The sequence below is a fragment of the Urocampus carinirostris genome, chromosome 18, assembly GCF_059441175.1.
Source record: "Urocampus carinirostris isolate Australia breed hairy pipefish chromosome 18, RoL_Ucar_1.0, whole genome shotgun sequence".
NCBI classification, from domain to species: domain Eukaryota; kingdom Metazoa; phylum Chordata; class Actinopteri; order Syngnathiformes; family Syngnathidae; genus Urocampus; species Urocampus carinirostris.
The window spans coordinates 16,222,660-16,246,840 of NC_142366.1; the positions used below are offsets into that span (position 1 = coordinate 16,222,660).

The 24,181-nt window shown below is 39.3% G+C and overlaps 1 protein-coding gene across 1 annotated transcript; it reads right to left on the minus strand.

The window, feature by feature from the left end:
- Positions 1 to 415: 415 nt before the first annotated feature.
- fen1 (flap structure-specific endonuclease 1) lies at positions 416 to 24,167 on the minus strand. Its single transcript, XM_088322442.1, has 12 exons — positions 24,007 to 24,167; positions 23,815 to 23,926; positions 22,539 to 22,641; positions 20,885 to 20,987; positions 16,161 to 16,224; positions 15,958 to 16,067; positions 11,120 to 11,256; positions 8,890 to 8,956; positions 8,654 to 8,785; positions 7,638 to 7,789; positions 5,031 to 5,145; positions 416 to 642 (listed from the first exon to the last, which is right to left on the minus strand). The coding sequence occupies exons 2-12, from the start codon at positions 23,894 to 23,896 to the stop codon at positions 565 to 567; spliced, it is 1,143 nt and encodes a 380-aa protein (XP_088178568.1). The 5' UTR covers positions 23,897 to 23,926; positions 24,007 to 24,167; the 3' UTR covers positions 416 to 564.
- Between the last annotated feature and the right edge of the window lie 14 nt (positions 24,168 to 24,181).

Genomic DNA, 24,181 nt, shown 5'->3' on the forward strand with positions numbered 1-24,181 from the left:
TTTACTCAACTTTGTTCTCCTTCGACTCGACTTCAAAATACCGCATTTAGGACACAACGTCAGGGGAACCCGTGTATTTTTACCTTCAAGCACTGTAACTTTGACTTAAGTCGCTTCTTAATTAGTAATTTTGAGCCCTCATTTTTGTGCGCCGGCTAGATTTTCTTGTGCGCTGAGAATGTGCGAGCAGTGCGCAATTGCGCACGCGCGCAGCTTAGAGGGAACACTGCCAGTATATCATATTATTGACCAACTAAAATTGAATACTGTTTCGCAAAGGAGAATGCTTAAGACAATGCATAATGCAAAGCCATGAAACAATGAACTGTGAACGTTATAACGAGGGACTCCTCTGCAGTATATTTATCCCAAAGACCAAGAAGAAGAAATATCAAATGACACTTTCTTCCTTTAACATTCATTTATTTCATACCATGTGTAATAAAAAAAAGCCTTACAAATTGAATCCAGGGGAGAACAGATCGTCAAATGTTTAACTGTAACCTTTCCTGTGGCACAACTTTTTAGTTCATTTTCACAACATTTTCTTTTTTTCCTTCTTCTTCATTTGCCTTTTTTGAATTTCCCAGCCGCGGCTCCAGTCTTCAACTTCTTTTTTGCCGATCCTTTGACGTCAGGCTCCTTTGTGGGGGATCAGATTTGGTCAGAAAAACATGGCAAAACACGGCAATACGGGAAAAAGTTCCAAAAAAGGTAAGAAAATAGTGTAGATGAGTGCTACATCTTCGGTTCTGCTCAAAATAATACCAGTGCAATTTGACCAACCAGAATATCTCTGCTTTTAGTATATTTTTTATTGTTACATGCCAGACAAGTTACCAGTAGGTGCAGTAGATTCTCAGAAAACAAACAAGACCCAGCATTCACTATAGGCATACTCTGAAGGCTGTGAAAATGGGCAAATACTTCAAAAGGGTGTGTTTAAAAAATAGCAGTGTCTGCTGTTGACTGTACAAACTCAAAACTATTTTGTATTTCCCCAAAAAGGTGGGATTTTTTTTTAGAACTGCTTCACATTTTTGGCATAGAGTCAACCAACTTTTAGTTTGATTTCACTCCATGATTGCTTAACATTTCACAATTCATTTACATTTCTTGGTGTTGCTTCACTAACAGCATTTTTGATATCACCCCACAAATTCTCGATTGGATTGAGATCTGGGGATTTAGCTGGCCACTCCATAACTTTCATTTTATTGGTTTGGAACCAAGATTTTGCTTGTGTACTGGTGTGTTTGGGGTAGTTGTCTTGTTGAAACAGCCATTTCAAGGACATGTCCTTTTCAGCATAAGGCAACATAACCTATTAAAGCAGGGATGGCTAACCCGGTCCTGGAGAGCTGCAAGTCCTGTATGTTTTGGAGGTTTCTCTGCTCCAATACAAACTGATCCACAATGCTCGTTTGTGATAATTGGGTCCAACACCAGAGTAAGAAAAACATGCCCAGACCATGATACTTGCACCACCATGCTTCACAGTCTTCAATCTGTACTGAAGTTTGAATTCAGAATTCGGGGGTCAAAATTGGACCAAAAAGGACAATTTTACTTTCATCAGTCCACAAAATGTTCCTCCATTTTTCTTTAGGTCTATTGATGAGTTCTTTGGCGAATTGTGACCTCTTCTGCACATGCCTTTTTTTTTTAAACAGAGGGACTTTGCGTGGGACTCTTGAGAATAAATTTGCTTTACACGGACGTCTCCTCACTGTCACAGCACTTACAGCCTTTGCCATTCTGGTTATTCTCCGATCCAATTTAAAAGTTGTCTCCTGTTTTCTTCCACGTGTCTCTGGTTTTAATACACATTTTAAGGCATTGGAGATCATTTTAGCTGAACAGCTAACCATTTTTGTGCACCTCTTTATAGGTTCTTTCTTCTCCTATCATCTTTTGAACGCCGTTCTTTGGAGTAATGTCTTGAACTATACCCGTTTTCCTGAAATGCATGTTAAACCTGTGCTGGCTTCATCCTCCTAAAAGCCGCCACCCGATTCATACATGTTTTTTAATGTTTTTTTTTGAGAATCTACTGCACCTACCGGTAACTTGTCTGGCATGTAACAATAACATACTAAAATCCAGGGATAATCTTGTCAGTCATATCGCACTGCTATTTTGAACAGCACTGTACATGTATTGACTTTAAATTACAGTAATCCCTCGTTTTTCGCAGGGATTTCTTTCCCCCCAAAATCCTGTGATAGTCAAAACGCGCAAAGTAGAAACCTTTATCCATTAAATACTCCAAAATGCATTGAAACTAAAGAACAAACCCAATTCACTAGCTTAAGTATTTGTCTGACCGATGAAAGGTACTGCACTTTATAAACATGTTTCTTTACAAATAACCTCTATACTGTCAAATTCTAAATTAAAAAAAAACAAATCTTGCCGCAATACTGCACAACTATGTTGATTAAGGACACGATCCGCTTTACTTCATTGTATTTTGTCGCCATCAGGTGGACATTATGGAACACTGCATTTACTTTCCGGTCAGAAACCCAATCCATATTGCGTGTTTTTCTGAGGACATCGGTCTAAATTGATTAAAATAGATTTAAAATAGTTATTTTTTTGTGTTTCATTTGTTATCTATAGCATTGGCGAGGTACTATTTGTAATTTTTATTTTATTGTTTTGCTTTTTTTAGGGATTTTGTGTTGATTCATGTATAAATATATATGTATATATATCGTGACTTTATTTTTGGTGATTTTACAAATCGTAACCGGTTTTTGTGACGTCATATCCGGTACATAGGTATTTCCATAGTAGTATTTTGTATTAATTTCTGTCGTATTTTCAAAATAGTATTTCTTTAGTATTTTTGGAATATTAATGTAGCAATATTCAGAAGTTTTGTTGTAATATTTCTGTCGTAGTTTTTGTATTCTAGTAATATGGTAATGGTATTTTTGGTTGTATTTCTGTAGAGGTATTTTTAGAAGTATTTCCATAGGAGTATTATTTTTGTATTTCAGTAGTCTTTTTGTAGTATTTCCATATCGGTGTTTTGGTTGTATTTCTGTAAAAGTATTTTGGTTGTATTTATTTTGTATTTTTTTATTTTTATTTTTTACTTTCAGTTATAGTATTTCTGTGGTAGGATTTTCGTATTATAGTATTATTGTAGTAGTATTTTTGGATTACTTTGATAGTATTTTTTAATTTTCGGATTAAAACCAAAACAATATATTATGTTCCTGTTTTTTAGCAAAGAAATTGAAATTGCAATCAATTATATCGAATTGCGATACTTGTAGGATCCCAAGTATCGAGAATCAGCACCTTAGTATTGTGATACATTTGAATCGTGACCAAAGCATATCCTCCCACCCCTACTGATTACTTAATAATTTTTAGCATAATGTTTAATTATTATTTGTAATATCTCATTTTTAAAATAAAACAAGAAAAATATCTGCTGAGCCGTCTGGGAGCCAAAATAAATGGCACTTTTCAGTGAGCCGAGCCAAAAGAGCCGGTTTTCTAAATCGAGCTGTCCTCTTGCGTGCGACCACATGACAGCGCCACAATGACTGAGAGCAGGCATGTCAGCGTCATTTTCACACACTTTTCATTTCCTGCAAAATAGATATAGTCAGACTGCCCAGAAACATGGCGATGGCAACCATTTCAAGCATTTTCAAGAACTTCACCCGAAATTCAAGCATTTACCTGACCTTGAAAACACAACATTAAAATTCAAATATCTCCAAGCACCTGGACCAAGGCATTTTGGGCCGATTAGAATGCAAATCACGACGAAAATCCGCCAAGTAGCGCAACTGTGATAAGTAAACCGCGATACAGCGAGGGATTACCGTAAATTCTGGACTATAAGCGGCTACTTTTTTCCCAAACGTTCAACCCTGCGGCTTATTCAGTGATGTGGCCAATTTATGTCATTTTTCTAATGGCCGCCAGCGGCGCTCGAGTACAAAAGGTAAGATTTAGAGCGGTAGAATATATGCGCCGAGGAAGACTGCAACTTCTTAGCTTGTGCACAAATTAAATTAGCGTAAACTTACCCTCATCATGCAAATTGCAAAAAGAAATGCATATGACGCAGCTTTCAGGCTAAAGGCAATCGAGCAATCCGATAAAGAAGGAAACAGCTATTGCACGTAAACTGGACTTTGCGAGCGTGTTGCTAGCGTGTTTTGGAATAAGGGAGCGTGGGACGACGTCTACATGACAAAGTTTCTTTCCGATACCGAGGAAGACGACTTTGATGGCGTCAGTTAAAGGAGGAAGATGAGGACGGTTTACCGTGATTTTTAAAAGTACGGTATATTTTTTTAACAGACCCGTTAACTGTTTTGCGAGCGTGTTGCTAGTAGCGTGTTGCTACCTGTCACAGTCACGGTTTGGGATGAAAGTTATATTATTATTATTAAAGCTTTGAAAACTCTCGGTGTACCGTCTTTCTTTGTAAATATGTGTAACCATGTATAATATGTATTTGCAACTGTATATTTTTGTAATTAATTTATTTTAGAGACTTATTCTGATATGTTTTCCACGGGCGAATCAAAAAGAAGGGGCGAATACAACGGGCGCTGACGGGAAATGGAGTAAAAGTGAAACGTGTTTTTGGACGCAGCGGCCAATAGTGGATATATATTTTTCCCACCCGTACCTTTGGAAATATAGACTTTTTTCCCTTGGATTATTTTCAACGGGACCCGGACTCTGCAGGTCTGCATCAAACCTCAAGTACCGGTATCATTTTCCGTTCATTTTGCCGGCTGTGGTTTTTGGACTGTGGACTTTATATTCAGGGACTTAAAGTCGGGTTTGGGTTACTTTTGTGATTGTGTTACATGTTTTAATGTGGGCGCATGCGGCTTGTATACAGGTGCGGCTTGTGTAAGTACAAAAGCGGTTATCCTCTCAAAATGTGGTGGGTGCGGCTTATAATTAGGTGCGCTCTATAGTCCGCAATTTACGGTACTGTATTAACACTTCATTCGGCACACCATAAAACAGTCTTATCTCACCTTCCGTTTGGACGACAGCGACCCGGTAACCGAGAAGAAGGAGTCCAGTCGGCCCTGCGTACTTCCTTGACGACTTTTTAGAATCTTCTTGCAGCCGTTGCGAATCCTGTCCTCGCTGCACAAATGAACGCATCGTTCATGAAAGGTCAGACAAAAAGGTGGAAAAGCAAATAAGAGTGACTTAGAAAAGCAGGGTTCCTATAGCTTAGGGCAAGTTAAATTCAAGACTTTTGTAATAAAATTTAAGACCTAGTCGGCGAAAAACCACAAACAATAGTTAAAATGGGGGGGGATTTTGTAAGGTTTATTGTTCTATATTCTTTATCAATTATCCATTATCGGTCAAATCATATTACGCTACAAAGCGAAGGGGCCGAGACACTTGCTTACAGCCAAGAGGCAGAGTCAAGGCCCTAGCCACAGATGTTTACAGTACTTGCTGGATCCTCGGTCCAAACTGGCAGATATCTACTACAGACGCTCCCCTACTTACGACCATTCAACTTACGGTAGATAAGAACATTTTTTTGGGATGTCGAAAAATACTTGGACATTGCTGTAAGTTTTTGTATTGTATTTTTCCGAGTACAGGTCAGTACTGTAGTGCTTCTTTTCACCACTGTGTGGTGCTGTGAGAAGTCACCCAGCATCCACCCTGAAGAAGAAATCCGGCTTCCTCTTCCTAGTACGTGTGTAAACATACTGTATCTCCAGCGCGCTAAGAACTTGGACATTTTTATTGTTTAATATCTCATGCATCTATTCAATGAGGTTGGTGTAAAGTGTAAAGAAGAGGCAAGCCGTTTCTTTTGTAACGAAAGTGGAATAAGAAAGCTTGATGCGGTTGAGAAAATGGTCGGAACGCTTTTTTCAGCCACTTTTTACCAAGGAGGAGGACCTCTTGAAGCGTATCTTCCAAAAGTAAGTTAAACTCAACTATATCTTTATAGAGCATATTATTTTATGAAATGTTTAGGTACAAAACAATATAGGTTACTTATACAAGCCTTAAACATACTTCTATAAACATTAAACAGACAAAATATAGCACTGAAGCAACTTACGAACAAATTCAACTTACAAACGATCGTCAATTTTTTTGTTTTTGTTTAATATCTCGTGCATCCAATTCAATAAGGTTGGTGTAAAGAAGAGCTGAGTCGTTATTTTTGAAAGTGGAATAAGAAAGCTTGATGCGGTTGAGAAAATGGTTGGAATGCTTTTTTTTCAGCCACTTTCTACCACAGAGGAGGAAGTCGCCCAACTCTTGAAGCCAATCTTCCAAAAGTAAGTTAAACTTGACTTTATCTTTAAAGAGCATATTACTTAATGAAATACAGGTTACTTACACATGGCTTAAACATACTTATATGAACCGCAAACATACAAAATATAGCACTGAAGCAACGTACGAACAAATTCAACTTACAAACAATCGTCCGGAACCTATATCGTAAGTAGGGCAGCGTCTGTAATTCCAAAAATCTCTTCCGCTCGATCATGAAGCACTTTTAACCTGATACATGAAAAATAACTTCCTGCTCCAGTATATTTTGAGTGTAAGGTCATAAAAACCCCACACTTTGTACTCCTTTTATGTGGACAATTAACAAATGTTACTAAATCTTTATGATTTAAGACATTTTAATGCAAATTAAGGCCTTATTTTTACAATAATTCATCCAATGCATTTTAAGACTTTTCAAGGAACACTGGAAAAATGTTTCTGCTATGTTTATTCTGCTTGTTTCTGTTTTTAACAATGGAAACCTGCATAGGACTGTTAGTCATTTTGACTGTTATGCGCGGTTTACAGGATTGTGGCTATGGGCAAATAATGTTGCTGTTCTTTGATTTCTACACATACAGAAAGAGAAACAAAATAGAGAGAAATAAAGAGACAAAGAAAGAAAGAAAGAGGGAAAAAGAGAGAGAAAGAAAGAGATAATGAGAAAGATAAAAAGAGAAAGAGAAAGGAGAGAGAAAGACACAGAAAGAAAAAGAGAAGAGAAAAATAAAAATATAGAGACAGAAGGTAAAAGAAAAAGAAAGAAAAAGAAAAATGAGACAGAGAAAGAAAGAAAAAGAGAGTGAAAGAGAAGGATGGAAACAGAACTAGAGAAAAAAAGAGTGAGAAAGGCAAAGTAATAGAGAAAGAGTGAGCAAAGAGGGGGAAAAAGGAAAAAGACAAGAAAAGACAATAAGAAATAAAGCACGAGAAAGAAATAGAGAGCAAGAGAGAGTGACAGAGAAAAAGAAAAAAAGAGAAATAAACACAGACAAAAAGATAGGAGACAGGGTAAAATGGAGCACGAGAGGGCAAGAAATCCAGCCCTCGGTGCTTTCTGAGTGATGCCTGGCTTCAAATCGCAGCCTGTTTTTCTCTTGTGCTTCTTGCCGGGTCTGATCTGGGCTGCATGTCCGACACCCCCTTATCTGAGGCCATTTCTTCCATACCACGAATAAGTCTTTCCTTTTTTTTCTGGGGTAAACGTCATTAACGCTGATCTAGCCCGCACGACATTCGTCTCGGTTCCCGCCACCGCGACTTTTTAGCGAGACTCGTATGCGGCGCTGCCCCGGCAAATCACGCTAGCCCCGCTTTACCTGAACTGTTTTTCTTCGCACATGAAGCGCAAGAGGCCGTCCTCGTCGGGCTCGCTCCACTTCAGCTCCACTTCGGAGCAATCCACAACTTCGGGCTTCAGGAACAGCTCCCTGGCCTCTTTGAACAACCAGTCCTCTGGAGCCGGGTGCTTCTACATGGATGACATTTTCAGCCGGCGTGCCAAAGAAACCCCATTATGCAATACAAAACATATACCGCATTTTCCGGATTATAAGGTACATAGACTTATACATAGTTTGGAAAATACGGTACAGTGGAACCTCGGTTTTCGAACGCCTCTCAGTTCGAACAAATCGGTGCTCGACCAAAAATTGAGAAATTCTTGGTTCGCTGTTTGGTCAAAAAAATCGGAGTTCGAACGCCGGTATGTTAGGGTGCGATGCTGGGTACGGGTGTAGATCGCCCCCACCCCTCGTGACCAACTCTTATCACGTGCGCACTTGCTTCTTTTCGCTTTTGCTTTTAATATCGGTGAACGGAGTGTTTTAGCCCCTAATTATGCCTCAGAAGAAGGTCGGTGCAAGCAGGACAGGTGAAAAAAGAAAAGTTGTTCGTACAACTATTGCCTTTAAGAAAGACATAATAGCTAAATGTGAAAGAGGTGTGCGAGTTTCCGATCTTTCGAGGGAATACAGCATGGCTTCTGCTGACCACCACAAAAGGTAAGAAATCCTATTCATAATTGATATTGGTTGTGGAGACCCAGGTGCTAAATGACGTGTAAACGACCTGATTTTTTTTATTTTTACACGTTCATGTTAGCGTAATCTTTCGTACGGAAGATTACGCTAACGCGAACGTACGATTAGCCTGGGTAAGCTTCACGTTTATGTTCATGGTAAACATTCAGGGTGTTGGAACGGATTAAAACGATTTACATTACTTTTAATGGGAAAAACGATTTCGGTGATTGAACAAATCGGTTTTCGAACAGGGTTCTGGAACGGATAATGGTCGAGAACCGAGGTTCAACTGTATATATTTTTAGCCTTACATTTGGGTCAATGTTTTCCAGTATGGCCTCGATGCTTCCGTGCTGCTTGATAAGGTCGATGGCCCGCTTGGGACCGATCCCCTTGATGGTACCGCAGTAATCGCATCCCAGCAGAATGCACAAATCTATGAACTGGTCCATAAATCCAATTCAAATCAACTTTTTTTTCATAGCAGGCCATTTCTTATTGGTCAAATGTATCCGTATTATTTATTAAATATATATCGAATTGTTACCTGTTCATTGGTCAAGTTTATGTCCTGAAGAATACGACTGAATTGGAACTCTTGGACTGGAAGTTTCCTGTGGACAAAAATGATAGGATTATCACTGAAAAGAGACCACAAAGGATGAGTGGTGGAAAATACAGCCCCCGAAGATGAAATCCGGCTTCTACTTCCTAGTTCGTGTGTAAACATACTATACTGTATCTCTAGCGCACTAAGAACTTTGACATTTGTATTGATTAGCATCTCGTACATCCATTCAATATGGTTGGTGTAAAGTGTAAAGACGAGTCAAGCTGTTTCACTTGAAACGAAAGTGGAGTAAGAAAGCTTGATGCGGTTGAGAAAATTGGGACGATTTTTTTCTGCCACTTTCTACCACGGAGGAGGAAGTCGCCTAACTCTTGAGGCCCGTCTTCCAAAAGTAAGTTAAACTTCATTTTAATCATCTTTATAGAGCATATTATTATTTTTTTTGTATAAAACAATACAGGTTACTTATACAAGCCTCAAACATACAAAATATAGTACGAAAGTAATTTACAAAGAAATTCAACTTACTTATCTCGTTCGATGTAGGACAGTGTCTTCACTCACAAGTGCGACAAAACATTCTCAAAACAAAAGTCAATGTACTGTGCTGACTAAAATTCGTAAGTATAATTTGTTTTTGTTTTTATGTCGCATGACCAGTCGCGAGTGGTGTGATGATGAGATGAGCTCTAGTGCCTATTTGAATGTCATCTGTACCACTTCCTTGATCTAGCGGTGGATTGTTGGCACCCTCTTTCAGATCAGGGCGTGTTGTAAGGTGATCTGTGCAGCCTTATAAGACTCTTTGTGATTAAGGACTATACAAATAAGCATGACTTGCCTAGACAATATCAATGTTATTTTTTTCAATAATAAATCATAGGTCGAGAAATTTGTGTTTCTTTTACATCAGTGGAATCCCTACTTAAGACGCCGCCATGTTTGTCTGCCGTGTTGCAGCTTGCTGTGGCACTGGATTTCATTCGCATTAGACAACAGTGCTATCTAGTGGTCAAATATTACACTCCACGGCTTTAAGGACTTTCAAAGCCAATTTTCCCATTTCTCCAGGACCATTGTCAGAAATCCAGTGTAAATCATTTATTTTGCATTACCACAAATACAATTGCTGTCCTACGGACTATCGTTTGTAATTTTAATTTGTTCATATGTTGCTTCAGTGCTATATTTTGTATGTTTGAGGTTTATATAAGTATGTTTACTGCCTGTATAAGTAACCTGTTTTTTTTACAAAAATAAACGTTTCATAAAACAATATGCTCTATAAAGATAAAGTTAAGTTTAACTTACTATTAGAAGATGGGCTTCAAAAGGCTACTTCCTCCTCCGTGGTAAAAAAATGGCAGGATAAAAGCGATCTAACCATTTTCTCAACCGCATCAAGCTTTCTTATTCCACTATCATTACAAATGAAACAGCTCGCCTCTGCTTTACACTAACGATATTGAATGGAGATATTGAACAGTAAAAATGTCAAAGTTCTCAGCGCGCTGGAGATACACAGTATGTTTACACACAAACTAGGAAGAGGAAGCATATTTCTTCTTCGAGGTGGATGCCGGGTGAGTTCTCACAGGGCCACACACCGGTAGCGGCGTAAAGAAGCACTACAGTGCTGTCCTGTACTCCCAAAACGTCTCACAATGCAAAGTCTAACCTATTTCAATGTCCGGATATTTTTCGACGTCCCGAAAAAAAATGGTAGCATCTACCATCTGTAAATCTCCGAATCGCGCGTGCGATTTCTAATCTTGCGTGTGAATTTTTAGAGACGTGTGATTTCTAGCTCTTGAGTAAAATCGCAAACATATTTGTAGATCTACACAATATGTGTGTAAATATTTTGGGGTGAATTTGATGCTAATATGTAGCTTACATTTTCAGTTGCAGGAAGTTCTTCTCAATATAATTTACCAATAAGGAACACTACTTTAATTCTTTGCATGGCCCATAGTAAATGGCCATCGTTTATTCGCAATCATTGCAAAATATTCAACTTTATTTGACGCGTGGTCGATGGAGTCAAACTGTCGAGAAACATAGCAACAATTTCAAGCATTGACAAGCACCTTGCCCAAGCGCTTTTCAAAACCTTGACAAACACAAAAATTTAAGGATTTCACGCACACGTACGAACCCTGAACTTAAACCCAAGCAACCCAGAACTGTGATAACTTCACGTTACTTGGCTTCGCTGGCCGTGAGGTGCCGTAGCAGCACGTTTGTTCCGAAAGTCAGTCCATCCATATCTTCTGTTGCGGTGGCAAACACTTTCCCCGCTTTGACCAGAGCAGCACAGCTGGCCTCAGCTTCACACGGTGCCTGAAATAAAACCCAGTACGATCACTTTTACCACAGTTATGTGGGCATTCTATATCCAATATTTATAGCTTGCAACTTCAGGAATACATAATGATGTCAACGTTGTGTCAGAATTCAGTTTTGCAATATCATACCTGTCAACCTCCAGGGCTCCACGCCCTTACAAAATGTCATATTTTCCCTTACAAAATACAAAATAATCTTACACCATATTTTTTTTTTATCAAACGTGTTTATGTAGTTTAACATGTTATATAGTACATGTGTTTCGTAATATCATATATATTGTTAATTAACATTTTGTTGTGAGCTCCTGAGTTGCTCGACATGAATGAGGTTTATTATAAAAAAAAAGGTTAAAAAATTGAGTAGCTTTGACGTTCACTGTAGAAGGAAAAATACATGCAAATATAATTAAGTAGAATAACACGTTTTCTTATTCAAATTGTGAATTCATTTTCTGCATTAAATTATTGTTGGTAATATACTGATTAAAGGGATAACCACAAACCTATCTTTTTTCATTTTCTCCTTTTGTACTTCCTTTTTTTCTTAACTTCTTTATACAACATAATAATTCGTAATATAATGAATCAAAGCAAGTGAGCCGTTTGAGAACCGGCTCTCTTTGATGATTGGAGCCGAAAAAGCCGGTTCTCTAAAAAGAGACGGACTTCCTTTCACTACACAACTACCACATGAAATCCGAGGCTGCAGACGCATGCGCACTGTAGCATCAAACCGCTCGCTTCGTTTGCAATGGAAAAACAAACAATACCGAGATAGAGGCTACCGCGGCGAACTCCTTTGACTTGATTGATTTGCCGTTTGGTGATAGTCGGTGTATACCGGATGGTACCCATAATTGACAAATTTGCGTTTTTTCTTGTACGTCGAACACGTCTTAAAATGCATAATAAACGTACTTTGTACGGCAAAAACGTACAGGTTGACAGGTATGCAATGTCGAAGAAAATTATGAGAAGAAAGAGTGGTTGTTTGGAGTATGTGCAAAAAGAAAACCCAGCAGTTAAACTTTATGTTTTTCGTTTTCAAATGAGAAAGGTCTCCTCTGCAAAACAAAAAGCCAAAATACTAAGTGAGTTTTCAGAGGGAAAAATTTGGACGGAATGGAAGTTGGACCGACTCAAGCTGCAAATTCAGATAAAAGGTTATTTTAAAGCTGTTCGAAATGTACGTAGACTCGAGATGAGACAGCCGATAGGTACATTATCTTAGTAGAGTGCCATAGAGCTTTGTTTTGAACCTTTTTTGAGCACTTTTTTAAAAATCTTATTTACAAATAATCCCTCGGTACACCACCAGTCGGTGCCGTTGCATCTCTGGTAAAAGTACAGACGCTCCCCCAACTTACGACCATTCGACTTACGGAAAAACTGTAAATATAAACATTTTTTCAGGATGTCGAAAAATATACGGACATTGCTTTAAGTTAGATTTTGTATTGTGTGCACCTTTTTACGAGTACAGGACAGTACTGAAGTGCTTCTTTTGCTGTGAGGGGTCACCCAGCATCCATCCGGAAGTAAAAAAAAAATCTGCTTCCTCTTCCTAGTTCGTGTGTAAACATTCTATACTGTTTATGCCTATACTATCTCCAGATAGCTAAGAACTTGGACATTTTTATTGTTAAATATCTCGTGCATCCATTCAATATGGTTGGTGGAAAGTGCAAAGGAAAAGCGAGACGCAACTTTTGAAATGAAAGTGGAATAAGAAAGCTTGATGCGGTTGAGAAAATGGTTGGATCGCTTTTTTTAGGCTACTTTTTACCACGGAGAAGGACCTCTTGAAGCGCATCTTCCAAAAGTAAGCTAAACTCAACTTTATTCATCTTTATCGAGCACATTATTTTCTCAAATGTTTATCATTTAGGACAAAACAATACAGGTTACTTATACAAGCCTTAAAAATACTTATATAAACCTTAAACATACAAAATATAGCACTGAAGCATCTTACAAACAAATTCAACTTACGAACAAATTCAACTTACGAACAACTGTCCGGAACCAATAAAAATTTCAAAGTTCTTGCCGCGCTGGAGATACAGTATAGTATGTTTACACACAAAATAGGAAGAGGAAGCGGTGGAAAGAAGCATTTCAGGACTGCCCTGTACTCGGAAAAAGGTGCACCATACAAGATCTATCTTACAGCAATGTCCGGATATTTTTCAACATCCCGAAAAAAATGTTCGTACCTACCGTTTTTCGTAAGTCGAATGGTCGTAAGTAGGGGAGTTTCTGTACTACGAACATTTACAAAATTTATCACTTATGAGCGACAAAATTGCACGTGCAATGAATAGCCAAGCAGTGTCTTGTGATCATCTGCGACCAGAGGTGGCCAAGCGAGGCGCGTCATCACATATAGACGCTCCTAAGAACAAACCAAGTTTAAGAACTACTGTTAGGGTTATCCAATTAGCGTTAATCAAATGTAGGACATTTGAAAACAGAATTAGATATAGTCCTTTGGCATCAAAAATGGAAGATATTCATACACCAGAGCTTTTCCTCTGGCTATCTGAAGGTTCCCATTTAAAGTCTGGTCTTTGAACACATCGCAAGTATCGTGAAGAACACGTATGGTTGCTCTGCCTGGGATAGGCAGAAATTTTAGCTATATTCTTACATATACAGTATGTGAGAATAGTCTCCACTAAAAATATTTTATAAAAAAAGGGTCTCCTTGCGTCAAATTCAGATTCAGATTCAGATTTACTTTATTGTCATTCGTGTACACGTGTATACAGAACGAAATGTCGATACATCTGACCCGCAGTTTCCCTGAACGTCAGCCGGGATAGATAAGATTAACCATGTCTTCGTCAGAATTTTAGCGCAGCAGTTCGTCATCTCGCGGTTCGATGCCTCTTCCAGTTGTTAAATGGTCCAGTTTATTGTCCAGAGAGCGAATGTTAGAGGGGTTAGCCTTTAGCCTAGCTGTTGGCCCGGCCCGCTTCGTCGAGGGGTTAGCCTTTAGCCTAGCTGTTAGCCCGGCCCGCTTCTTCGTCGCGCCGCTGTCTTGCCACTCTGCTTCGCTGCTTTGTAGGCCGCTGGTCTTGTAGGTCTTGTTGACATAGCAGTCCGTGGCTAATAAACACTCCCGAGTGGTCGTAGCACCGAGCGCTTGATGTCGAGTGGTCGTAGCACCGAGCGCTTGATGTCCTCGTTCGGCGGTAACGCCGCCGTCTTGCCACTCTGCTTCGCTGCCTTGTAGGCTGCTGGGTCTTGTCGACATAGCAGTCCGTGGCTAATACACATCAAGCGCTTGATGTCTGGATGATCGCATATCCAGCAAAAAAAACTGCGATCGTAACTTAATCTGCAGTTCGAGCCGACTTTGTGCGCCATCAAAACTGAGTCGAAGACTGGATCTTATGGCCGACGCGTAAAAAAACCGTTGCAAGTCGATTTTTTTTTTCAAATGCAACATATACCGTATTTTCCGCACTATACGGTGCACCGGGTCATAGGGCGCACCCCGAAAAAATAGTTTTTGGTCCTATTTTTGACATACATAAGACGCACTGGATTATAAGGCGCTACAATGGGAACGTGGACAAAACAGTCAGATAGTTCAGTCAAACTTTTTACCCCCTTAACATTCCCAAAGCTTGCAAAGACGCAAATACGTGTCGAGAACACGTGCGGATGCGGTGTCCGTACGATGTCACTCAAATGCATCGTTCCATCATTCGGAAGGTTAAAGTCTTGGGATTCAAGAAATGCCAACCATTCCTTAGTTTCTATTTTCTTTTTCGTTCGCAACTTTACTGTGCATATGACAATAAACACTTGGAATTGAGTTGAATTTAAAAATAGACACTCCATTCCATCCATTATCTGCACCGCTTATCACAGAAACATCGAGTTCAGTCTGAAACAAGATACAGGGAAAATATATATAGCCAGAGTAGCTCACCGAAGTCGTTGTGTTCATAATAATGTGCAGCCGTGGTCCTCTTATATCCGTGAGTTTAGTAAATCCAGGAGAATAAAATATTTACAAATACAAAATGGTAAAAAAATGATTTCTGTATGCCGTCAGCCACGTGCTATACGCATTCATCTTTTTCGGCCAATTGCAGGCTTTGTTTTGCCGTTCAAGCCAATGCCAGCCTGTAAATGATAAAAAGGATCCGCCCCTTGACCTCCGAATAACTTTGGCCAATAGTGATCGATTCAACTGATGATTGACACGTCTTTTTTGGCCAATTGCAGGCTTTGTTTTGCCGTTCAAGCCAATGCCAGCCTGTAAATGATAAAAAGGATCCGCCCCCTTGACCTCCGAATAACTTTAGCCAATAGTGATCCATTCAAATGATGATTGACACATTGGTTAGCCAATGAAACGCCGGTAAATAAATCCCAGCATACACCGCGGACTACTTGGCGTTCGGGGGAAAATCTAGTCGGCGGCTGCAAGTTAGTTGCAAGACTTTGCGAATTAATATTGATCCATAAATAAGGCGCACTGTATTATAAGGCGCATGGTCAGCTTTTGAAAAAAATAAAGGCTTTTAGGTGCGCCTTATAGTGCGGAAAATACGGTACTCAAAATAATACTGTCTCTATGGTTGCATACAATGTTCTACAACGTTGATATCAATGACAATAAAGACAATTCTAATTCTAAAATGAAAAGATACTTGGCTTTTAAAGCAATTCTCACCTCAATGTAAGGCACTCCCATCAATGTCAAGAGCTTCTTGCATTCGTCATTGTGCTGCCTGGTGACCTTGACCAGACGTTTTGACAGTTTATCAATGTTTTCTTGTTCCCCTAGCAACAAAACAACAACATCAACAAAACAATATATATAATCAAAGCCAATTCAACACATTTTTTTCTAAAATGTAGAAAGAAATTCTGTACCAAGTTCCTGGGCTTTTGCAAGCTGTTTCTCCGCTTCTGCTCTTCTCTCCACTCGCTTTTCCAACTGTGGTCAAATAGAACTTACTTCAAAGTATGGTAACATTTATCAAACCACGTAACCGCACACTGCTAAAAACAGTATGTGTATGCAATACACTACAGGGTACCAAGGGAAGAAGTATCCTCTCTGTTATACATGGATCCACCGAGTAAACCAGTAGCAAAGTTTTCCCAGTTTGGGAACGTTTGGCATATTTACCCGTACCCTCAATAAGAAGTTGGTACTCACCAGGGCTGTGCAGGTAACCGAAATCTAATCGATATTGCGACGTGTAGTAGTGCAATTGTGTTATCGCAAGACACTGCGTTTTTTGTAAGAATTTATAGACAGCAACCCTGACAAAGCTCCCCAGAAGAGGGAGCTGTTTACTTGAGTAACCCCTTAACAACCCAGTAAAATTAATCGAAATCCCAATCCAAGATGTAACCAAAGTTAATTGAATGCGGTTGTTGAACCCTTTGGAAAATCAAGCGAGTGAGTTGTCTCTGTGTCCCCTGTCCACTGCCTGAAGATAGCTGGGATGGGCTCCCCTCGACCGTAGTTAGGATAAGCGCACTGAGAATGGATTTATATACGTCTTTATAATCTTGATTACCGTAAATTCCGGACTATAAGCAGCTACTTATTTCCCAAACGTTCAACCCTGCGGCTTATTCAGTGATGCGGCCAATTTATGTAATTTTTCTAACAGCCGCCAGCGGCGCTCGAGTACAAAAGGTAAGATTTAGACCGGTGGAATATATGCGCCGAGGAAGACTGCAACTTCTTAGCTTGTGCACAAATTAAATTAGCGTAGAAATATCCTCATCATGCAAATTGCAAAAAGAAAGGCACATGACGCAGCTTTCAAGCTAAATGCAATCGAGCAGTCCGATAAAGAAGGAAACAGAGCTACTGAACGTAAACTTTACTTTGCAAGCGTGTTGCTAGCGTGTTTTTGAATAAGGGAGCGTGGGACGACGTCTATATGACATAGTCTCTTTCCCATCCTGGGGAAGACGACTTTGATGACGTCAGTAATAGGGAGGAAGATGAGGACGGTTTACCTTAATTACTACAAGTACGGTATGTTTTTTTAACAGAGCTGTTTACAGTGTTGCGAGCTTGTTGCTAGTAGCGTATTGCTACCCTTTACAGGCACGGTTTGGGATGAAAGTTATAATATTATTATTAAAGCTTTGAAAACTCTCTCGGTGTACCGTCTTTCTTTGTAACCATGTATGATATGTATTTGCAACCGTATATTTTTGTAACGTATTTATTTTAGAGACTTATTCTGATATGTTTTCCACGGGCGAATCAAAAAGAAGGGGGCGAAAACAACAGGGGCTGACGGAAAGTGGAGTAAAGGTGAGACGTGTTTGTGGACGCAGCGGACAATAGTGGATATATATTTTTCCCACCCTTACCTTTGGAAATATACATTTTTTTCCCTTGGATTATTTTCAACGGGACCCGGACTCTGCAGGTCTGCATCAAATCTTAAGTACCGGTATCATTTTCCGTTCATTTTGCCGGCTGTAATTTTTGGACTGTGTACTTTTATGAAGGATATTCAGTTTCAATCGCGGGACTTAGTCGGGTTTGGGTTAATTTTGTGTTTGTGATACATGTTTTAAGGTGGGCGCATGCGGCTTATATACAGGTGCGCCTTGTGTAAGTACAAAAGCGGTCATCCTCTCAAAATGTGGTGGGTGCGGCTTATTATCAGGTGCGCTCTATGATCCGGAATTTAGGGTATTTGTAATTTTAAAGTTTGGTAGATAATCAAAATTAGGAGAGGACATTATATGGATTGTAAACTTGAAAGGAGAACAGGGGAGCGAGCCTTCAGATAAGAAATTCCAACCTGTTCTTAAGGCCTCTACCCTGGACCCTTTCTTTTCATTAAATTTCCAGTGTTACAAAAACAGACCCCCTTTAAGGGTGTGGGAACTAAAGAACTGAAACAATATTGATAATGATGTAAAAAGATCATAATAGTAAAAACAATTGTACGCCATAATCAGGGATCAGAATGGAGATTTTCATTTTCAGCTGAAATAGCCAGGGTCCAGGAATAAAGCAGGGCAACCCTAACAAAACTCTCCAGAAGATGGCAATATTTACTTAAATTTAATATTTTAATATTGTTGTAAAATTCACCTAAAATCTCGATCCAACATGTCCCCAAAGTCAATTGATTGTTGTGGTTGAACTGTTTGGAGAATCTGGACGGTTTTGGTCTCTTTGGAAAGGTAACACTCTAAAGTTTTGTCTCCAACTGAAATAATCACTGCTACTAACATTAAGTAATCTAAGTTGGAACACACAGAATTGGAAGGATTTTATTATCGCCTGAATTTTTTGTGCAATCACATGTCTGCAGACGAGTGTAGCATGGACATCTTAGCTGGAAAATAGGTCAAATTTGATCACAATCTGAAAATGTAATCATTAGTATTTTACATTTTTTCTAAGGGTATGTCAAGGCGAGGGCAGCACGGCGGCGCAGTGGTTAGCGCGTGTGCGGCACAGTTCTGAGGTCGTGAGATCAAACTTCCAGTGTGGAGTTTGCATGTTCTCCCTGTGCTTGCGTGGGTTTACTCCGGGCATTCCGGTTTCTCCCACATTCCAAAAACATGCATGTCAGGTGAATTGGCCGGTCCAAATTGTCCCTGGGTGTGAATGAGCGAGTGAATTGTCTGTCCCTGTGTGCCCTGCGATTGGCTGGCAACCAGTTCAGGGTGTCCCCTTGCCCATTGCCCGAAGATAGCTGGGATGGGCTCCAGCGCCCTCGCGACCCTACTGAGGATAAGCTGTGCAGATAATGAATGGATGTCTAGGCAATTCCAACAGTGGCGATTTGGAGAATCCAGAAGGACCAGTGACTGGGGACATCATACAGACACGTACCGTATTTTCCGCACTATAAGGCGCACCGTGTTATAAGGCGCACCTTCAATGAATGATATATTTTTAAACTTTTTCCATACATAAGGCGCACCCCATTATAAGTGCATGCTGGTTTAAGATCAGGTAATTGTGCAATTTTGTAATTGTAATCCTGTGCAGTCCTTCGAGATATTTTTGTGATTAAGGGCGTCATAAATAAATGTGACTTAACTTGACTTGGCTACAGTAGAGGATGTAGTTACGTTATGCAACCATTAGATGGTGCCGCGCTAAAGGGAATGTCAACAAAACAGTCAGATAGGTCAGTCAAACTTTATTAATAGATAACAAACAAGCTTTCCACAACTCCATTCACTCCCAAAATGAATAAACAGCCGTTTTATTATTTTCTCTGAGCTAAAGCATTTTCGTGACACATCTTTAACATCTTTGAACAACAGCAAGGCATAACATTTTACTTTTCCTCCATTTAGTCAACACGCAAAAAAACGTCTGATACTGTTACGGTAAATTAAACGTTAGTGCAATCGCAATATAGTGACACTCGTAATGTGCAAAAACAACAAGTGCAAAACAATAACAATAAAGCAATAACATAATAACTGTAAAATGTAAAACGTAAACACAAACCAAGTAGGACCACCTCTGAATTCTTTAATGTTAAGTTCCCGTACCAGCGCTGTTGCCTTCATTCGAATAGTTATTGTACTTCTACTTGCTGCTCTTTGTTCAACAACCCACTGTTCAAGTGTGTCCTCTAACTGTGGACATCTCGCTTTATTGCCACGGAAACTTTGTTTAGTCTTCCTTACTTGGCCATCGATTCATTAATGTTGAACTCTCTCGCTGCTGCTCTATTCCCGTGTTCTACTGCGTGACTGATCGCCTTGAGTTTAAACTCTGCGTTGTAGGCGTGTCTCTTAATAGGAGCCATTTCAGGGTCTTTATACAAACGCACAAATAAAAGAGAATCGTTGTTTAATATTTCCCAGTATGCACAGCGCACTTCTTCTACGCGAAAAATTGAGTCAGTGGCTGCTTACCGTAAGTTGCGAGACCTTGTAATTCAATATTGATCGGCGCACCGGATTATAAGGCGCATAGTCAGCTTTTTAAAAAAATAATCAGATTTTATGTACGCCTTATAGTGCGGAAAATACGGTACTTGCTTCTTAACAGTCTGATAGCCCTGTCACTAGTAGTAACCCTTGGATACATTAGTCAAATCAAAAATGACCTCATGGGTTGTTATTCTTCACAATCTTTAACATTATTAAATTGTAATAGTGGCATATTCCAGGTATTCCTCATAAAACATGTTTATGACGTGATGCAGTTAGTATTTTTACTTTTTTTCCACAAAATTTCGACCCCACTTATGGAAGAGCGTATGTACTGGCAGGTCATGCATCCAAAGGTGAGTTCTCACAAAAAAACAACAACTTAAATTGTGAATCACATCGAAATTGCAATACTTGTCTGAAAAATCGCAATTAGGTATTTTTTCCCAAAATCGTGCATCCCTAGTATTTACTGTGTTAAGCTGTATTTAGGTTTAACCTGCTACGATCAGTAAATAGTCGTCATCATCGATACAAATTTGAGTATCCCAATCAAATTTACAGTATAAAATTGCTGTTTTAACACAGTTTTGATTCATTATTACATGTTCTATTTCATATTTAATTGTACTGTAGGGAACCAAGGGTGTGGTGGAAGATGGCTTCATTTGTTCTATTAACAACAACAGAATAAAGTGCACACTAACCTCGCCGGACTTCAGCTGTGGGGGCTTGCCATCAAAAACGTAAACTGGTTTAATGCCATGTTCCAACATGCGGATGGTTCTGTAGAACATTCCCATCAGGTGGCTGGGAAAACAAGGCACAATTATAGGCAGTTAAAGAAAGAACTGCTATTGTGGCACAGCTTTTTTCCATCTTTGCACCATGCTAAAATTCGTCCTCAGCTGTCCCAGTCGGATCCAGAGACTATAATTCATGCGTTTGTAACCTCCCGTCTTGATTACTGTAATGTACTACTCTCCGGTCTCCCAGAGTCCAAAAGCTGGTACAAAATTCTGCAGCGAGGCTTTTAAAAAAGACAAGAAAGTTCGATCCCATTACCCTGATTTTAGCGAACCTGCATTGGCTCCCTGTTAACTTAAGATGTGATTTTAAAGTTCTGTCGGTAGCATACAAAATCATGAATGGATTTGCTCCCTCGTATCTTTCAGATTTACGGAGCCTTTGCTCTGAAATTGCTGGTCTACTAGTGATCCCAAGAGCCAAGAAGAGATCTGCAGGTTCGAGAGCGTTCTCCATCTGGGCACCGGTGCTGTGGAATGCTCTTCCCCCTGAGATCTGATCTGCAATCTCAGTGGAAATGTTTAAATCTAAGCTTAAAACACATTTCTACTCTATAGCATATGAATAACCCATGTTTTTTGTTGACAATATCTGTGTATTATTTGTTATTGCAACATCGGTCGCACCTTGGTCATCCTGGAAGAGGGATGACCTCATGTAGGGTCCCTTCTCAAGGTTTCTTCATTTACCTCATGTTGAGGTTTTGAGTTTTCTCTTGCCCTCATGTAGGTTTTAGATCAGGGATGGTGAAATAATAGTCTGTAGTTTGAAATAGTCTGTGCAGCCCTTTGAGACGCCTTGTGATAAAGGGCTATACAAATAAGCAGGACTTGACTTTATACTTATATACCAATAACCTTTAGTTAAATTCATAAGTTGCATCAAGCCTTTTGAAGACAGCAATTACACTAAGGTGGCCCTTAGTGTAAGAGTTTAACACCCTTTAGGTAATCTGAATGTGAACTAAAAATGGCATCTCTTGTCTACGATGTGAAAGAGAAAGTTTATCTGCTTAATGGGGCGGCAGTAGCTCAGGAGGTAGAGCGCTCGTCTTGGGATCAAGGGATCCCAGTTCGAATCCCGGCTCGTCGGTGTTACATGTCGAAGTGTCCTTGGGTAAGACACTGAACCCCTAATACCCCCAATAAGCAGGTTAGCGTTTTACATGGCTGCAATACAAGGCCGCTATTGGGAAATGTGGAGCGCATTGTAAAGCGTTTTGGGAAGTCATTGACTTGAAAAGCGCTATATAAATGCAGATCATTTCATTTCAATAAATTATAATACCTGGTTAAAATTTAAAGACATTTTGGAGGGAGTACATGCTTTTTCAAGGTTACATTGTTCATTCATTCATCTTAAATAACATTTAGTAATTCTATTTATACTATGCTTATTTTGTCTTTTATTTGGTATTAGTAATACAAAAGCAATGAAAAAATAATCAAGTTGTATTAGTGCAAAGTTATGATTTTTCTGATAGCATTTTTCAACAGGTAACTATCGGATTCAATTTTTTAACATAACCCTCCTAACCCTGGTGACAAGCTGTACCTTGTAGTCTCTCCGTCTTCATTCTGCAGCATGTTTCCATCTTGTCGTACAGCAATCAGGAACTGATAGATGCACATGGAGGCATCTATAGCGATTTTTCGCCCTGGGGAGAATGTGCATTAAAAATATGGGTGTTGATTTATGTATTAATTTGGAAGCTTGTTGCCGAAGTGAGACATTGTTAATCAATCTTTAAGAATGGCACCCATATTGTTTGGTGAACTTTAAAGGAACAGTGTGTGTTACTTAGAGACTGCTTAGTGGGAAAGAAAACGGCATTTATTTAAAAGAAAATAAATATTAATTTGGATAATAAGCAAAAGTACACCAACTGACGTATAAAAGTGTATTTTTATACTACAGTACTGGTCGGTAGAGAAATTTGTATTTATTTGACATATTTGTTGGCCATCCTGCTGCCAAGTCTACGCCTAAGACCCCCCCGCCCGCCTTATTTTCTTCTTTATTACTTCCATTTGTTCATTTCCTTCACCCTTTTTAAAAAAATAATTTTTCGTTTTCTTTACTTCCCCTATTTTCCTTTTGCTATCTTTTCCCCACCTTTTCAATTATTTTTTTATTCTTCGTCCCCTCTCTTTTTTTCTTTCTTCCCCTCCAATTTTTTTTTTACATTTTTCTTGTTTTCCCATTTTATTGATTTTCCCATTTCTTCCTTTGTTAACCCTTTTGTCCTTCTACCTGAAAAACCTGGTAAAGAGCAAAACAAAATATTGCTTTTTGGTTACTTAGACCTGAAGCATGTGAACGTCTGCATGGACCAGCTGGCAGAGATGGGAAGCTGCGTCGTGGCCGTCATAGACTTTCTGGACTAGTTTACAGGCTGGTGTCATGCACTTTCCGGACAAATTTTCAACATGTTACCTAGTGTTTACTATGTTTGTGTACTGTAATGCTAAATGTAATTCACCCTGGTCATCCTGAAAGGGGGATACCACTTGTGAGGTTCCTTCTCAAGGTTTCTCCTTTTCCTCATGCTGAGGTTTTGAGTTGTTCCTTGCCCGCATGTTGGTTTAAGATCGTGCAATTGTGTAATTGTAATCCTGTGCAGTCCTTTGAGACATTTTTGTGATTTAGGGCTATTTAAATAAATTTGACTTGACTTGACTTTGAGTCCCCGTACTTTGTATTTTCTTTATGCTTTGCTAATGCTTTTCCTTTTTGGTTGCACGACATAATACAACGACATCTAGAGGTAAAACTCACACACTGTCCCTTTAAGTTTATACTATAGTAATACATTAAACTTAAGACATACCGAAGTAGTTTTTGATGTCCTGTTCTTTTATGGCACTCGGAGCCTGGTCGGCTATAAGTTTAGCGAGCCCATGGATACCCATCGTAGTCTGGAGGCGATCAAATCAAGTGCACTAAATTCGAAGGAGGGAGAACAGTTCTTCAATTGTTAAAAACAGTTTTAAAATCCAACAAAAATATTTAAAGGTTTTACCAAGAACAAATATTACCCACACAAATGTGTCCACCGCGGGATTACGCGTCGTTTCGCGGGAAAAGGATACAACAGGCATTACTAGTCGCACCAAGGAGCTAACACACTGATGATTTACCAATCGCTGCGATTACGTGCGATTACAATGGCTTCTTGTACAAAGCGTGCATTTGAT

What these genes read in the sequence shown, in the direction of transcription:
- fen1 (XM_088322442.1), bottom strand. Translation starts at nt 23,896, where the DNA reads ATGGGTATCCATGGGCTCGCTAAACTTATAGCCGACCAGGCTCCGAGT. An exon ending in TAAACTTGACCAATGAACAG is followed by an intron (nt 8,786 to 8,889) that starts GTAACAATTCGA and finishes TTTATGGACCAG; the next exon opens with TTCATAGATTTGTGCATTCT. An exon ending in TGCGAAGAAAAACAGTTCAG is followed by an intron (nt 5,146 to 7,637) that starts GTAAAGCGGGGC and finishes TCATTTGTGCAG; the next exon opens with CGAGGACAGGATTCGCAACG.